At 45.4% G+C, this 18,205-nt stretch overlaps 1 protein-coding gene across 10 annotated transcripts in view; it reads right to left on the bottom strand.

The window, feature by feature from the left end:
* The window catches only part of HERC2 (HECT and RLD domain containing E3 ubiquitin protein ligase 2), a 618,496-nt gene that overhangs the window by 10,759 nt on the left and 589,532 nt on the right, over positions 1 to 18,205 (bottom strand). For all 10 annotated transcript variants that reach the window (XM_063953293.1, XM_063953292.1, XM_063953291.1 and 7 more), the window contains 7 exons: positions 11,059 to 11,246; positions 10,277 to 10,474; positions 9,980 to 10,063; positions 9,418 to 9,559; positions 8,554 to 8,748; positions 6,497 to 6,609; positions 4,982 to 5,172 (listed from right to left, as the gene is read on the bottom strand). In XM_063953293.1, coding sequence (XP_063809363.1) covers positions 4,982 to 5,172; positions 6,497 to 6,609; positions 8,554 to 8,748; positions 9,418 to 9,559; positions 9,980 to 10,063; positions 10,277 to 10,474; positions 11,059 to 11,246 — 1,111 coding nt within the window. The remainder of the gene's footprint in view (positions 1 to 4,981; positions 5,173 to 6,496; positions 6,610 to 8,553; positions 8,749 to 9,417; positions 9,560 to 9,979; positions 10,064 to 10,276; positions 10,475 to 11,058; positions 11,247 to 18,205) is intronic.

Below are 18,205 nucleotides of genomic sequence, written 5' to 3'. Positions count from 1 at the left end.
TGAGGTGACAGCTGTATCAACCGATGCATCTGAAGATGTAAACCTGACCACTTGCTCAGGAGATCCAATTGAAACGATCTGGTATGGAACCTTCCAAACTGGAACGCCTCGTACGAGGCAACTATTTTCCCCATCAATCTTATGCAAAGATGGATGGATATCAGAGTAGGTTGGAGAACCGTGTGGCCTATATCTTGGAGTGTTCTCGCTTTGCCCTCCGGGAGGAATATTTTCTGTGCAACAGTATCCAGTAGCATCCCCAGGAACAGGAGCCGCTGAGATGGCTTTAGGTGGGACTTCTATAAATTGAGGATCCACCCATGGTGTGACAGAAGCTGGATAGTGCAATCTTGCCTTTATCAGGAGATTGTCCAGGTAAGGGACAATATTGACCCCATGGACACGGAGCTGGAGCATTATCTCTGCCATCACCTTCGTGAACACCCTCGGAGCTGTAGACTGGCCGAAGGGTAACGCCTGGAATTGGTAGAGGCCAAATCGGTATATGGAGATAGGCGTCCATGATATCCAGGGATACCAGAAATTCCTGTTCTTCCAGGCCTGCAATCACTGCTCGCAAAGATTCCATCTTGAACTTGAAAACCTTTAGGTAAGGGTTCAAGGACCTCAGATTCAATACGGGTCTTACTTACGGTTTTGGCACTACGAACAGATTTGAGTAGTAACCCTGTCCTTGTTGTCGCAGTGGTACAGGAACAATGACCTGGGACTGAACCAGCTTGTTTATGGCCAGCAGAAGCGTAACACGCGCATCCTCCAAAGCTGGTAAGCTTGATTTGAACTCCAGCTTATATTCTTGAGAGATGAGGTCCCATACCCAGGCATCCTGGCAGGAACTTTCCCAGATGTGGCTGAAGTGACGCAACCGAGCTCCCACCTCAAAATCCTCTAGTGGTGGGCGGGCACCGTCATGCTGAGGCTTTTGTGGAAGCTGAACCGGTGCTCTGGTTCCTGGGAGCCGGCAATGTTTGGTTTCTTAGGCTTACCTCTGGTGCCTCTAGCCGCATTGGAGGCACCTCTGGCCTTAGATCGAAATCTGGCGGACCGAAAGGACTTAGTAGACTGCTCCGGGTAGGACTGTCTAGCTGGCGGTGCCTCAGAGGGGAGAAATGTGGATTTCCCAGCAGTAACCTTAGAGATCCACATATCCAGTTCGCCCCTGAAGAGTAATTCCCCTGAAAAGGGAAGGAACTCCACATTGTGCTTGGATTCTGCGTCCACAATCCACTGACGCAACCACAAGGCCCTACGCGCTGACACTGCCATAGCAGTGGTCCTAGCATTAATATTGCCTCTCTCTTTGAGCGAGTCACACAGGACACGAGCGGTGTCCTGAATGTGTTTAATGAGCGTCACCGTAGCAACAAGGGATATATCCCGAGAGGCCCTCCTGAATATGAGTAGCCCACGTGAATGGCATGTGTCATCCAGCAATATGCTATGACCGGTCTTTGAGACATACCTGCAGCTGTGTAGATAGACTTCAGTGTGGTCTCTATTTTTCTATCCCCAAGGTCCTTTATGGTAAAGGAGCCCGGGGCAGGTAGTACCGCCTTCTTAGAGAGGCGAGAGACTGATACGTCCACAGCTGGGGGTTCTTCCCAGAATTTCCTGCCTTCCGGAGCAAATGGGAAAGTGTGCAAGAACCATTTTGACACTTAGCATTTTTTATCTGGATTTTCCAGGCTAACTTAAATAGGTCCTCTAATTCTGTAGAATCAGGGAAAGTGACACTAGGTTTGTTTTGTGTGAGGAAAAACGACTGCTGTGTCGCAGCGTCCTCTAGAGGGAGTTTTAACAAATCCTGTATAGCCAGAATGAGGGGTTCAATACTCTGTGCAGAAGGGGAATCCCCACCAATGGGGTCCACTTCCTCCCCATCCTCCTCAGATTTGTGAGGACTGACTGCATTGATCACATGAAATGGAGCCAGATGATAGTGGGGAGAATTTGGTGTTACACACACTGCACAACTTGTGTTGTACCATGATTGTAGTAACATCACAGCCATACACACAGACAAGTATAATGCAAGCCTGCCCTTACTGTATGTGAGAGGGATACAGAGAGAAGGCACAGCACACCCATGCTACACAGCCCCAGTGAGGCTGTTAGCTGTGTTATTCAGTGGAGCAATATATATATATATATATATATATATATATATATATATATATATATATATATATATATATAGTAGTGTATGTATTAACCCGGCACTCCAGTCACTTCCCAGATATAACTTGCTGCGGTGCTTCCTAGAGCCCCAGCAGATACTCACCACAGCAGAAAAGTGAAGACGGCACTCAGCAGACGATTGCCGGATATTTAAAAGTCCTTTATTGAGCAGAGTACTTTCGCCATGCTTTACAGACAGGTAATAGTGATAAGCCTGTCGCATGACATTGTGCCCAAAATAAACATAGTATATAGCAAGCATTAGATCCATTATTATTGACCATGTTCTTGCAACAAGATGGGGTGGCAACCGTAATGGGAGAGTCGATGGATATTTACATTGAACACGGTAGCCCCTGGTAGTCTTAATGAATCGCTGGGGCTGCTGTGTTTTTTATAATCATTTTGTATGACTGACATGGTTATGTGGGTATCATTTGTAGCCTGACAGTTTTGAAATGTAATGTTGTCGTGACACTGATGATACCGGTTTAGACTAGATCATTTGATACAATTCATTATACACGAAGATCTTCTTGACAATGTTTTATTATTATTTTAATGCGATTATGTTTTTAATTATGTTATATGGTGCTGATTGTTGTGTACTACTTTATAAAACCAATATATGGATGTTGCTAGGCGACAGTAAACATTTCCTAGTTGTTGTTTAAGGTTACTTAGTAAAGGCACCATGTGATCTCCCTGGCCACTAGTGTGATGATGCTCTCTATCTGCGACACAGATTTCAGGTGCTGGATGAGAGCTGTGCAGCATGGTGTGCCACAGGCGAGATCACTTTTAATTAAGGTTGATTAAAATGCTGGGATGTGGGGGTATATATTTGTATTGGTGTATTTGCTTAGATGCTGTTGTCCCTGATGAAGAGGCTGCGTCCTCGAATCAATAAATTACTTTTAAATATCTGGAAACCGTCTGCTGAGTGCCGCCTGTGTGTGTGTGTGTGTGTGTGTGTGTGTGTGTGTGTGTGTGTGTGTGTGTGTGTGTGTGTGTGTGTGTGTGTGTGTGTGTGTATATATATATATATATATATATATATATATATATATATATATATATATATATATATAATTCCCCAATGGGACACAGTCCGTGCACAGTAGCGGCTCTCCCCCTTAGTTACACCCTGTACCAAGTTTCCAGCTTGTTCCTGCGTGTCTGGAGGAGCTGTGTGTGCCTGCTGCTGTATGCTGAGGAAGGTGCCAAAATGCCATTGAGCCCGCTCTAAGGAAGCCCCGCCCCCTGTAATGGCGCAGGAGTTTCATTGATATTTATACTGGCAATGTCTCCCAAACAGTGTAAAACATCACATAAATGCTAGTTTTCACTAACTGCTGCCAGTTTACTCAGGTGGCTATAGCGGGTCCCCCCCAAGAGGGTACCGTATGCCTCCCCTGCGCTGCACCAAGAGCCTGGGGACCCCCCTAGAGGGCCCCCGGTTTGTACTCACCACTGTAGACACCTTCAGGCTAGCATTAGGGGTGAGCGGCGTGCTGCGATTGTGACCGCCAAGGCGCAGTGCCCCGCTGTGCAACAAACTCTCAGGACGGTGGTCCTGCAGAGGGGAAGCGGCTCTGACACCTGACAGAGGCCGGTGACCGTCCTTCCCCTAACCCCCACAGTGCAGGTATGCTGTTGCCCAAACATCATAACGAAAATAACAAAGTTTTAAAATAAACTGAAGAAAACTCCAGGAGTGTGCATCCTCTCCTGAGGGCACTTTTTTCTAAACTGCCTGTGAGAGGGGGCATAGAGGGGAGGAGCCAGCACACCCAATTGAAATTTAAAGTGCACCGGCTCCTTTGGACCCCATTTATACCCCCAATATCCCTTATAGATGCTAGAGAAAGTGAAGCGCTGTGAATACTTTCCGGATGCACTGTACGTACAGTAATGAAATTACATGTAATTCTAGTGCGTAGCAGAGTTTGTACTTAAATTTTCTTATAACAGACCTACTTTACTGAGCATTTGATTTGTATTTGATTCAGACAGTGACACACTTTCAAAACCTGGTGCTATATACTCTGATCATGGAGTATTATACATATCTTGAAAATAGTTGGAAAGAAAAAAAATGTATTCCTGTAATGCATCTCATTGCCCTGCACCTTAATGGAGCACAGAGGCCGGATGTAACTACATCAAAATAATTCCTGCTTTTCACATCAAGCACAGTCAGGGAAATATCGTGATGATGAAAGCCTGTTATAGTCACAGTGTTTTACATGCACTCAGACAGTTCTCAAGTAAGCCTATCATTACTAAGTGGTGGCACTATAACACAAGAGCTTTCACTGAATCACAGACGCCAAGGACCTTCTGACGCTCTAGCAATCTGCCGCCTTTTAAACTCCAGTAGATTCTTGGCTGCAGCTTTAGGACTAGCAATAGTCTGATACATTAGAGTTACATTCCTAGCCTGAATCCTAGTTCTCCAAGGGGTGGAGGAATATACAATAATATACCTCATGTGGCCACTCCCTACTGTTCTCCATCATCATCCTACACCTAAACCTGGTACTCTCGATGGCTACAGAACAGCTTATTTGAACCTTGATCCTTGTTCCTCTAAGGATGCTTAGATGAAATTTGCTTTACCAGTGGCAATCACCTCAATCCAAGCTGGCAACAATCACCTGCTTTGGATTGGCAAATGTCAGCTGCAGTTTTAACTGAAGCCATGATAAAACAATGCGCCACCAATGCAAAATGCCTTTTTTAAATGCATACGTTATTACACGAGTGAAATGACACACACCTGTAGCCGATTGCAAGTCTCACATACTCTGCACGATTGTCGAGGGTAATATGCGTGTGCTTAGAGCTCAGCTGGATGTCTTGACCGCTTGCACTGGGCACAGTAAAAGGAAGAATCATTGCTTCAAACTCCTCTGAGGTGGCCTCGTTATCCCGTATATACATGAGCCCAGGAATAAAGTCTTTATCCACCTTAAAATATTATATATATTTATATTATTAATAAAACAATATGCACCAATTCTACCATTCATTATTACAAGAAAGGGAAACATTTTAACACGTTAAACTACACGGGTGGTCTTCAGTATGCAGACTGTCGGGATCCCAGCGCACAGTATACCGGTGCCGGAATCCCGACAGCCGACACTTTTTCTCCCTCATGGTGGTCCACGACCCCCCTGGAGGGAGAATAAAATAGGCGCATGGGGCACATTTGCGCTCGCCACACTGTCGGTATGTCGGCGGAAGGGCTCCCGGCGCCGGTATGCTGGTCGCCGGTAGCCCGGCCGCCGGCATACCATACTACACCCAAATACACTAATGCTATTAAATGAACAGATCCGGTATATAATACCGGCAGATTGTATACTGACAGCTGGCATCCTGACAGCTACATCCTGCCTGCCAGAATACCAGCAGCGAGGTTCTATTCCCACTCTGTTGGTGGCGTGGACCCAGCAACAGAGTGGGAATTACGGGCGGGTGTCGGTATTCAGTCCAACGGTAAAATGGCGGCTGTTGGATTTCCGGCATCGGCCTGCTGAATGCCAGGATCCTGACAACCGGTATATTGACTGCATCCAAAATGAACATATCTAATGTGGCATAATAGGATAAAACCCTGCCACAAAGAACATGTATTGATAACCATTTAGAAGACCGAAAAAATCTCTTATAGGTGCAGATTCTTTTGGCACAGCCTTTTATGCTACATGTGTGCATGTAAATGTGCTAGGGCTGAGACACCCACTGTCAGCATCTGTGCATGCTGAAATACCACTTTGTGCGTTTTTAGAAGAACCATCAGTCGCACCTTTGAAACTTGTACCAGCCCTGTGGCAAGTGCAGTTTCTCCATCTGTGTTTGGTCACATATTCAGCGACATGCCTGCCACACTCCATAAGAAGCAACATCTTAATGCGTCTATTTAGCCAACAACGCCCCTTCCATTTCCGATACCGTGCACCTAAAGCCGTACTGCGATTCTATTCGTACAAAATCAGTGCGACTCAGACGCATGCGCAGAAGAAAAAAAAACATTGGCCATTTGTGTGAATATCGGCATGGCGCGCAAATCTGTATCGGGCCATAGCATTAACTTTCCCACTTTGCCTTGGGCTAGGTAATGATAATCCTGCATTATGTGCAGACTATATATTTGAAGCACTAGTAAACTGATCCGTTCGCTCAAGTATTCTCTAATTCCTCTACACAAAGAGAAGCATTGGGTTAATGTGAAAAGGAGTGGGGTCCTCTGCTAATATTCACATATTAGGAGTTTAATCATGCTTACTTCACTGAGATCAGCAATTGTCAAATTCATTCCTGCCAACTGCTTCCACACTGGTTCAGCCAGATTAAGGCTTAGAGGGCTCCCTGTTCGAATTGCAATTCCAAGAAGCACACCTAGAGAATAAAGAGAACACAAATCACTTAATAGTTTGTGAGTCACTAGTTATTTACTCAGGCTGCCTTTCCAAACCACAGCAGGGTAAGCTATTAATCATGCCAGGCTGTTAGTGAAGAAAGTCTACAAATCACTTGTGTATCTTCCAATAAAAAGGACAGAGAGAGAGATCTAGTATGTGCTTTAAGTATGTGTGGTAAAGAGATATATACAGTAGACTACACATAGATGATATGCATTAGAGATATGACAGAACTAGATACATGGATTAACAGAGGCATAATGCTTGATAGTGCATTTACATACTGTACGACTGTAGATTTATTTTTTTATTATTGTATTTTACATATATGCCACTGAAGTTCCAGGCTTCACTAGTGTCTGCAATGCAGCATTTCATGTACCTGCTGGCAATAGCACAAGTCCCGTTCCTGAGTGTGACCGTTTATATGTATATTGTGTTTTGCAGACCTGGAACGTGTTCAATCACAAGCACCATCTTTAAACGTTTCACTAGATTCTGTAAATTAGATTCCGGCATTACAGCACCACAGACATACGCAGAGAAACACAAGAAACCATTCCCAGACAGATCCTAACAGTGTCTCATTTTACTGCAAAAGTCCGTTTCAGATCATATATGCACAGCGACTGTGTCAAGATAGAAAACCAGGATTGTAACACAAGTTCAAGTTATATATGTATAGAAATAAAACAGGACTGGATCATTTTCTCCAAAGCCTATGATTGTATGTTCAAACACAGAGTTAATAGAGTACTTGTCACTCTCTTAAGGATAGAAAAATGCATTTCAGCATTAATATCAAATAGCTTTATCTACAGGCTGCACAAAATGGCATATAATGTATGCAGTTCCCCAGCTATCTATGTGGTCATTTGTCTATTTTCTTCTGTGATCTCAAGATCCAAGTCAAATGGATACTTCTGCTGCTCATATAGTAAGAGTGAGCATGGGCAATAGCTAGTGACCTAAGTATTCAGTGTTTCATGACTATTCAAGCAAGCATCACTGAAGTCAAAGACACAGAAGCAATCAGCAGGTAAGTAAGTACAATAGGGACTTACACAAAAGCACCAAGGTGCAAAGGTATTATGTGATGTTGCCAGACATTTCAGTTTGCTAGCAAGACATGGTATCTTCAAGTACACGGCTCAATCAGCTACAGAGACTTGCTTAGCCTAACCCAAAAGATCATGATGTTTGGAGCTCGAGCACTGCCATGAAATGCAGTAGTCTACGGCCATCAACATGATGATTTTCAGCTAATTATGTCTAAAATGTACAAATTGTCCAACTAAATCAGAGTGCATGGGCATCTATACAAAGGAAAAAACTTGAGACTGTAGCTAGGGCTGCCTACAGCAAAGTCCAATATCCTCTATGACACTTGTATATTGTGAGTGACTGAGGATGTATGAGGAGCAGAACAGAACTTGTACTGGAAAAAAGCTGCGGCTGCAACAATGTAGCACTTGGTCTACAGATTAAAAGACTCAGTCGCACACAGATATACAAGTCTTATATATTCAATGAATCAACAGTTTCCTCTTGCATCCTAGTTGCATATCATTGCGAAAAAGATGCCCAGTGTTAGAAGGCCGAATCAGCACAGCAACGGAATCTTGCACAAAAGTGTTCACTATCCCATAGGGTAGCAAGCACTTTGTGCGAATCCGAGGGAGGGGGAGGGGAATCCAGCAGTGTGAAGGGTGCGAGAAGGGCTGCCATTGCAGGCATCTAAATGCCATGGCAATTTGCATCTTTCGCAGGCAACTGCATTCCCCCCATAGCTGTAAATTTACAGACTTAAATTGTCAGAATAAATGAAACACAATGCAGGAAAATTTGCTTAAAACTACAAACAATATATAGATCGCTAGCTAGCACTAGAGGCTCAGAGAGTGGTAAAATATAGACTCACCTAGGAACCTAAACATGTTCATGTGGAGGGTGGTCTTAGCTGCTGGATTTAGCAGGAAGCAGTCTCTGTTGGCACCAGACTCATCTCTGCCATTCGGTGTTACAATAAGGAGTGGGGTCAGCCCATTCTGAAGCTCTTCACACATTTCTGCAATGGACTCACTGTAGCCGCCTCCACAGTCATCCACGGACTCCCCTAACATTCCAGAAACAATTGTTTATACAGTAGATGGTACCAAGACACTAAAAACAATGGACAAGTGAAGCTATTCTAGTAAGCACTTCTCCATACATTCCATATACACAACATTTACAATGTACAAATCTTGTAACAAAGGGCCCGAGTCAGAGATGTACTATATTAATGCATGTGCAGCGATCCCAAACACAGCGGATGTAAGACACTCTGCCTGGTAATGTATTGAAATGCCCATCCACGGACTGGCATATCTCAGCATTTGTGTACAAGCTGCAGTCACAGATCCTTTGAAAATCCACCATCTGAGTAACCCTATGGTCATGCAGAATTTCCTTGGGAACTGAGATGGAGTCATGAATTCTGCCTACGAGATCGCAGAGACATGCCCCAAAACACTGTCATGACACTCCTGTGTTTTTACAGACACTTTGTGTAACCGCCCTCAAATGGTCTCAAACTGTCTTTATCAAATTTTTGTTTGTTAAAAATAAAAAAATATATATTTAGGTGTGGAGGTGGGACAGAAAAATACTACATTAGAAAAAAGAAGCACGTTTTAATGGTACATCAGGCTGTAAGGTTTGTTACACCCATTTCCTGTCCGTAGCTAAGCGAGAATACCATGACGTGCAATTCCCTGCTTTTAGAAAATTCAAACGTACATACCAACAAATTTGACTTTCCAGACACGATGAGGTAGCAAAAGGCTGTCAGGACTGAAAGAAGTCATTTTTGCACACAACTGGCCAAAGACAGATTTGGTACCATCTGGACCTGCCAAGCCACCTTTACTTCTTGAGCGCTTAACCTATTAAAAAATTGGTTGGGGGATTAATTTCACTACATTAACAAAATCAAGATGAACACATCTGTATGTGAACATAGCAGTACAGACTGATCTGTCCCTTTTTCCAAAATGAGTAATTCTCAATGAAGTGTACACAGTAATCAGTGTTATGGTCACATACAGTTATACACAATAGATTTATTTAAATAGTCTTAGATTAAAGCATGTCAAGCTAACACTGGTTAAAGCAGAATACTTGTCTAAATAATAAATGCTCCAGAATGTTGCTCAGTAGATTTTACACATTTAGCCCAACACTGTGTGCCATGCCTTCCCGGAAACTAAATCAGAAGCTTGCCAGCATTGACGCAGAACTGTTTTCAGGGGCATAAGCAGATGCCGACTTTGCACCTTCTTATACACAGTAATAGACAAGCTCACCTGTATTCTGTTTAATTCAACTACAGGACCATGTTGACGGTCCCGCACCATAGTTGCTTGAACAACTTTGCGGAAAGCAGCCTCCTACAGACAAAAAAATATTAAAATCATTCTGAAATCAGGAGCGGCAGAAAAGCAATGCAAGAACAGTAGCACATACGACCAATAACATACTTATACAGCTCTGTTTATTTGACCAACTTTGTACAAAAGTTACTTCTTGGTCAAGTTAAACAAGCACTCATCCATATTCAAGAGGAACATCTAGAAACACTTTCGTACTGGAGACAACTGTACCTTTCCTTGGGAGATGAGAATTCCACGTAATGTGTCAAAGCCAACAGAGGGACCTTGACCGGTCTCATCAAGTCTCCCCTCCAAATCAAACATAGGGATGCATGGACAAAAGAGCTCAGAAATATGGTGCAGTAATAGCAACCTATTCCTCAAACCAATGATCACAATCTCCTGGAGGTGGTTATATTCCATTGGAACCTGTGAAAACATTGCATATTTTATAAAACAGTAATGTAGTGCATTTTATTATATAGAGGACAAAATACCTGCCAAGTGCTGAAAGGCAAACAAAACCCTGGAAGTGTTGTAGGCTTGTCAACAAGGAGATTGCAGGAAGCAAACAATCTCCACATAACCACAGCCATTTGGTGATAATCAGACATACCATATTTAGAAGCTGTACAGCATGTACTGCTAGAGGAGCAGTTCAATATGAGTTACAGAACAAGGGCAGTGCCCAGTCTGAATGATGTCCTGTTACAAACTTCTGCCTTCACTAACCAAGATCATCAGTCTGCTCTTCCAGAGCTTTGTGTTCTACAAGGGAAATCCTTCTGGAAGTCTTACGGAGGGGATTCTGACATTTATAATAGAAAGGTGTTCTGCACCCCTTTACTTAGTTATCATCTACATACCGCCTCCCATCCCATCTGTTTTTTCTATAATTATTTACAGCCCAGGCATGCCCTCCGCACCATATATGAATCCCATTCACTTGTTGATCCGAAACCTTTCTAGCCAAAAGACAGAAAAGAGACATAAATAAGTCCATGGGTAATTACCTGTGTGGGGAGCTTGCCGGCATTAGCAGGTTTACTAGTAGACCAGGCCAGCGTGTGAGCGGATCCACAAGCCACTCTGTTTATTTTTTTACCCTGAAGAGCTGCCACGAGACGGGGTCGCTGAATAGCATTTGTAGTTCCATCCCCGAGCTGCCCTTCATCATTATCGCCCCATGTGTACACTTCTCCTGGGGAACACAGACATTTTAATTTAAAAAAAAAAAAATGATAAGTAGGGGTAATCTAAAAGATAAAGAGCAACTCTTTATAACATAGTACCATGTGGACTACCAAAGAGTGAGTTGGGCTTGTTTGGAAGCGCATAGTTGCTTCTTTATAGTTTCAAAATAAGCAACTCTGACCGCATGGGCTTTCACTGCCAACCTCTTGAATTTTTCTTGGGGTTTCAAATCCAGTCAGCGTCATAGAATTACACTTCTACGGGTGCTACTCGGTCATAAGGGATTTACTTACCAAATGGTGAACGTCACACCACCATAGTGCTCCCCAGTGGTAGGACATTAGTTGGTGCCACCGCCCGACATCACTTAATACAATAAAGGTATCTGACGAATTGGCAGTAATAATAAGATTTTAAACCTACCGGTAAATCTTTCTCGTAGTCCGTAGAGGATGCTGGGGACTCCGTAAGGACCATGGGGATAGACGGGCTCCGCAGGAGACATGGGCACTCTAAGAAAGACTTTAGATCTGGTGTGCACTGGCTCCTCCCTCTATGCCCCTCCTCCAGACCTCAGTTAGAGAAACTGTGCCCAGAGGAGACGGACAGTACGAGGAAAGGATTTTTGTTAATCCAAGGGCAAGATTCATACCAGCCACACCAATCACACCGTATAACTTGTGATATACTATCCAGTTAACAGTATGAAAACGACATAGCATCAGTCCAAGACCGATAAGACTATAACATAACCCTTATTTAAGCAATAACTATATACAAGTCTTGCAGAAGTAGTCCGCACTTGGGACGGGCGTCCAGCATCCTCTACGGACTACGAGAAAAAGATTTACCGGTAGGTTTAAAATCTTATTTTCTCTTACGTCCTAGAGGATGCTGGGGACTCCGTAAGGACCATGGGGATTATAGCAAAGCTCCCAAACGGGCGGGAGAGTGCGGACGACTCTGCAGCACCGATTGAGCAAACAGGAGGTCCTCCTCAGCCAGGGTATCAAACTTATAGAACTTTGCAAAGGAGTTTGAACCCGACCAAGTAGTAGCTCAGCACAGCTGTAGCGCCGAGACCCCTCTGGCAGCCGCCCAAGAAGAGCCCACCTTCCTAGTGGAATGGGCCTTGACCGATTTAGGTAACGGCAATCCCGCCGTAGAATGCGCCTGCTGAATCGTGTTACAGATCCAGCGAGCAATAGTCTACTTTGAAGCAGGGGCACCAATCTTGTTGGCTGCATACATGACAAACAGTGCTTCTGTTTTTCTGACTGTAGCCGATCTGGCCACGTAAATTTTCAAAGCCCTGACCACATCAAGGGACTCGGGATCCTCCAAGTCACGCGTAGCCACAGGCACCACAATAGTTCATATGAAAGGATGAAACCACTTTTGGCAGGAATTGAGGACGGGTCCGCAATTCCGCTCTTTTCATATGGAAAACCAGATAGGGGCTTTTATGTGATAAAGCCGCTAATTCCGACACTCGCCTAGCCGAAGCCAAGGCTAATAACATGACCACCTTCTAAATTAGATTTTTCAACTCCACCGTTTTAAGTGGTTCAAACCAGTGTGACTTAATTAAACTTAACACCACGTTAAGGTCCCAAGGCGTCACCGGAGGTACAAAAGGAGGCTGAATATGCAGTACTCCCTTCACAAAAGTTTGTACTTCAGGGAGAGAGGCCAATTCCTTTTGAAAGAAAATGGATAAGGCCGAAATCTGAACCTTAATAGATCCTAATTTTAGGCCGAAATTCACTCCAGTTTGCAGGAAGTGAAGGAAACGGCCCAGATGGAATTCTTCCGTAGGAGCATTCCTGGCCTCACACCAAGAAACATATTTTCGCCATGTACGGTGATAATGTTTAGATGTCATGTCCTTCCTAGCCTTTATTAGCGTAGGAATGACCTCGTCCGGAAAATACCCTTATCCGCTAGGATCCGGCGTTCAACCGCCATGCCGTCCAACGCAGCCGCGGTAAGTCTTGGAATAGACATGGCCCCTGTTGCAACCGGTCCTGTCTTAGAGGAAGAGGCCACGGATCTTCTGTGAGCATTTCCTGCAGATCCGGATACCAGGTCCTTCGTGGTCAATCTGGAACAATGAGGATTGTTCTCATTCCTCTCCCTCCTACCATTCTCAACGCCTTGGGTATGAGAGGAAGAGGGGGAAATACATAGACCGACTGGAACACCCACGGTGTCACTAGGGCATCTACAGCTACTGCCTGAGGGTCTCTTGACCTGGTGCAATACCTCTGTAGCTTCTCGTTGAGGCGGGACGCCATCATGTCTATCTGTGGCAGTTCCCACTGACTTGCAATCTGTGAGAAGGCTTCCTAAAGAAGTCCTCTCTTGGATGCAAGTCGTGTTTGCTGAGGAAGTCTGCTTCTCAGTTGTCCACTCCCGGAATGAACTGCTGAAAATGCGCTTACATGATTTTCCGCCCAGCGGAGAATCCTGGTGGCTTCTGCCATTTCCACTCTGCTCTTTGTGCCGCCTTGGCGGTTTACATGAGCCACTGCGGTGATGTTGTCTGACTGGATCAGAACCGGTAGGTCGCGAAGCAATGTTTCCGCTTGCCGAAGGGCGTTGTATATGGCCCTCAGCTCCAGGATGTTGATTTGAATACAAGTTTTTTGACTTGACCCAAAGACCTTGGAAGTTTCTTCCCTGTGTGACTGCTCCCCCACCTCGGAGGCTCGCGTCCGTGGCAACCAGAATCCAGTCCTGGATGGTGAACCTGCGACCCTGCAGAAGGTGAGCACTCTGCAGCCACCACAGGAGAGACACCCTGGCCCTAGGGGACAGGGTGATTAATTGATGCATCTGTAGATGTGATCCGGAGCACTTGTTCCGTAGATCCCATTGGAAAGTCCTCGCATGGAACCTGCTGAAAGGAATGGCCCCGTAAGATGCCACCATCTTTCCCAGGACCCGAGTGCAGTGATGCACTGACACCTGTTTTGGCTTTAATAGGTTTTTTACCAGAGTCATTAGTTCCTGGGGCTTCTCTATCGGAAGATAAACCCATTTCTGGTCCGTATTCAGAATCATACCCAAGAAGGGCAGACGAGTCATAGGAACCAACTGTGACTTCAGGATATTGAGAATCCAGCCGAGTTGCTGTGACACCTTCAGCGAAAGTGACACGCTGTTCAACAACTGCTCTTTTGATCTCGCCCTTATTAGGAGATCGTCCAAGTATGGGATAATTGTGACTCCATGCTTGCGTAGGAGCACCATCATTTCCGCCAATTACCCTGAAATTGGTAATGACAATACTGTACCGTAATTCTCAGGTACGCCTGATGGGGTGGATAAATGGGAACATGAAGGTATGCAGAATTTATATCTAGATACACCATAAAATCTCCCCCTTCCAGGCTGGCGATGATCGCTCTGAGCGATTCCACCTTGAATTTGAACCTTTTCAAGTATAGGTTCAGAGATTTTAATTTTAAAATAGGTCTGACCGAACCGTCCGGTATCGGGACTACAGCCAAGGTTGAGTAATATCCCCTTCCTTGTTGAAGGAGGGGAACCGTGAGCACCACCTGTTGGAGATACAATGTGTGAATTGTATTTAATATTATCTCCCTTTCTGGGTGAGAAGCCGGTAGGGCAGATTAGGAAAACCGACGAGGAGGCACCTCTTCAAATTCCAGCTTGTAACCCTGAGAAACAATTTCTATTGCCCAGGGATCCACCTGTGAGTGAACTCAGATGTGGCTGAAGAGTCGAAGACGTGCTCCCACTGGGGGCGGACTCCCTTAGCGGAGCCCCAGCGTCATGCGGTGGATTTAGTAGAAGCCGGGGAGGACTTCTGTTCATTGGAACTAGCTGTGCCCTGCGCCCTTACCTCTGGTAAGAAAGGACGCTCCTCGTACTTTGTTTTTCTGCGACCGAAAGGACTGCATTTGATAATGTCGTGCTTTCTTAGGCTGTGAGGGAATATAAGGCAAAAGATCAGATTTACCAGCTATAGCTGTGGAGACCAGGTCCGAGAGCCCTTCTCCACACAATTCCTCACCCTTGTAAGGTAAAACCTCCATATGCCTCTTTTAGTCGGCATCACCTGTCCATTGCATGTTCCACAGGACACGTCTAGCAGAAAATCGACATAGCGTTGACTCTAGAACCCAGTAGACCAATGTCTCTTTGAGCATGTCTTATATGTAAGACAGCATCTTTTATATATCCTAGATAACATGGTATCCTTATCTAGGGTTTCAATCTCCGCTGATAAGGTATCTGTCCACGCTGCTACAGCGCTATAAACCCCTGCCGACACAATCGCCGGTCTGAGTAGTGTACCAGAATGTGTGTAAATGGACTTCAAAGTAATTTTCTGCATGCTATCTGCAGGATCCCTGAGGGTAGCTGTATCTTGGTATGTCGGCGCTACCTTTTGGGTAAACGTGTCAACGCCTTGTCCACCCTAGGGGAGGATTCCCATCGTATCCTGGCCCTAGCAGGGAAAGGATACGCCCTGAGAATTCTTTTGGGAAACTGCAGTTTTTTGTCTGGAGATTCCCACTCTTTTTCACACAATTCATTTGGTTCATGAGAGGGGGGAAATGTTATCTCAGTTTTCTTCCCCTTAAACATGTGTACCCTCGTGTCAGGGACAGAAGGGTCATCAGTGATATGCAAAACATCTTTTATTACAATAATCATATATTGAATACTTTTCTGCCAGTTTTGGCTGTAACTATGCATCATCGTAGTCGACACTGGAGTCAGACTCCATGTCGGTATCAGTGTCTATTATTTTGGATAGTAGGCGTTTTGAGACTCTGAAGGTCCCTGCGACATAGGGACAGACATGGGTAGATTCCCTGTCTGACGTACCGACACACCACACACTCAGGGAATCCTCTTATCTGAAGACAGTTTCCCCACAAGGCCCTTTTGAGAGACAGAGAGAGAGAGTATGCCAGCACACACCCAGCGCTAATACCCCAGGAAAAACACACAATGTGTTTACCCAGTAGCGCTGTAATACTATTATTTGCTGCCAATTATGTGCCCCCCCCCCCCCCTCTTCTCTGAAACCCCCTTTCATCGTGGATAAGCAGGGGAGAGTCCGGGGAGCTTCCTCTCAGCTGTGCTGTGGATAAAATGGCGCTGGTGAGTGGAGGGAGAAGCCCCGCCCCCTCGGCGGCGGGCTTCTGTCCCGCTTAAATATAAGCTTATATATACAGTGCCTAGCTGTATATATATCTCTTTTGCCAGAAATGAGGTTTATATTGCTGCCCAGGGCGCCCCCCCTGTGCCCTGCACCCTTACAGTGACTGCCGTGTGTGAGGTGTGTGGGAGCAATGGCGCACAGCTGCACTGCTGTGCGTTACCTCAGTAAAGATCATGAAGTCTTCTGCCGCCTCTGAAGTCTTCTTTTCTTCTCATACTCACCCGGCTTCTATCTTCCGGCTCTATGAGGAGGACGGTGGCGCGGCTCCGGGACGAACTCCAGGGTGAGACCTGTGTTCTGACTCCCTCTGGAGCTAATGGTGTCCAGTAGCCTAAGAAGCAGAGCCTTGAAACTCACAGAAGTAGGTCTGCTTCTCTCCCCTCAGTCCCTCGATGCAATGAGTCTGTTGCCAGCAGGCTCCCTGAAAATAAAAAACCTAACAAATATACTTTCTGTCAGAAAGCTCAGGAGAGCTCTCTGAAAAGCACCCAGTCTCCACTGGGCATAGTATCAAACTGAGGTCTGGAGGAGGGGCATAGAGGGAGGAGCCAGTGCACACCAGATCTAAAGTCTTTCTTAAAGTGCCCATGCCTCTTGCGGAGCCCGTCTATCCCCATGGTCCTTACGTAGTCCCCAGCATCCTCTAGGACGTAAGAGAAAAATAAGAATTTACTTACCGATAATTCTATTTCTCGGAGTCCGTAGTGGATGCTGGGGTTCCTGAAAGGACCATGGGGAATAGCGGCTCCGCAGGAGACAGGGCACAAAAAAGTAAAGCTTTACTAGGTCAGGTGGTGTGCACTGGCTCCTCCCCCTATGACCCTCCTCCAGACTCCAGTTAGGTACTGTGCCCGGACGAGCATACACAATAAGGGAGGCATTTTGAATCCCGGGTAAGACTCATACCAGCCACACCAATCACACCGTACAACTTGTGATCTAAACCCAGTTAACAGTATGACAACAGAAAGGGCCTCTTAAGATGGCTCCTTAACAATAACCCGAATTAGTTAACAATAACTATGTACAAGTATTGCAGATAATCCGCACTTGGGATGGGCGCCCAGCATCCACTACGGACTCCGAGAAATAGAATTATCGGTAAGTAAATTCTTATTTTCTCTATCGTCCTAAGTGGATGCTGGGGTTCCTGAAAGGACCATGGGGATTATACCAAAGCTCCCAAACGGGCGGGAGAGTGCGGATGACTCTGCAGCACCGAATGAGAGAACTCCAGGTCCTCCTTTGCCAGGGTATCAAATTTGTAAAATTTTACAAACGTGTTCTCCCCCGACCACGTAGCTGCTCGGCAGAGTTGTAATGCCGAGACCCCTCGGGCAGCCGCCCAAGATGAGCCCACCTTCCTTGTGGAGTGGGCTTTTACAGTTTTAGGCTGTGGCAGGCCTGCCACAGAATGTGCAAGTTGAATTGTGTTACAAATCCAACGAGCAATCGACTGCTTAGAAGCAGGTGCGCCCAACTTGTTGGGTGCATACAATATAAACAGCGAGTCAGATTTTCTGACTCCAGCCGTCCTTGCAATGTATATTTTTAAGGCTCTGACAACGTCCAACAACTTGGAGTCCTCCAAGTCGCTAGTGGCCGCAGGCACCACAATAGGTTGGTTCAGATGAAATGCTGATACCACTTTAGGGAGAAAATGCGGACGAGTCCGCAGTTCTGCCCTATCCGAATGGAAGATTAGATAAGGACTTTTATAAGATAAAGCCGCCAATTCAGATACTCTCCTGGCAGAGGCCAGG

Source organism: Pseudophryne corroboree, chromosome 2, assembly GCF_028390025.1.
Source record: "Pseudophryne corroboree isolate aPseCor3 chromosome 2, aPseCor3.hap2, whole genome shotgun sequence".
NCBI lineage: Eukaryota > Metazoa > Chordata > Amphibia > Anura > Myobatrachidae > Pseudophryne > Pseudophryne corroboree.
This window is presented reverse-complemented; position numbering and strand designations above follow the sequence as displayed.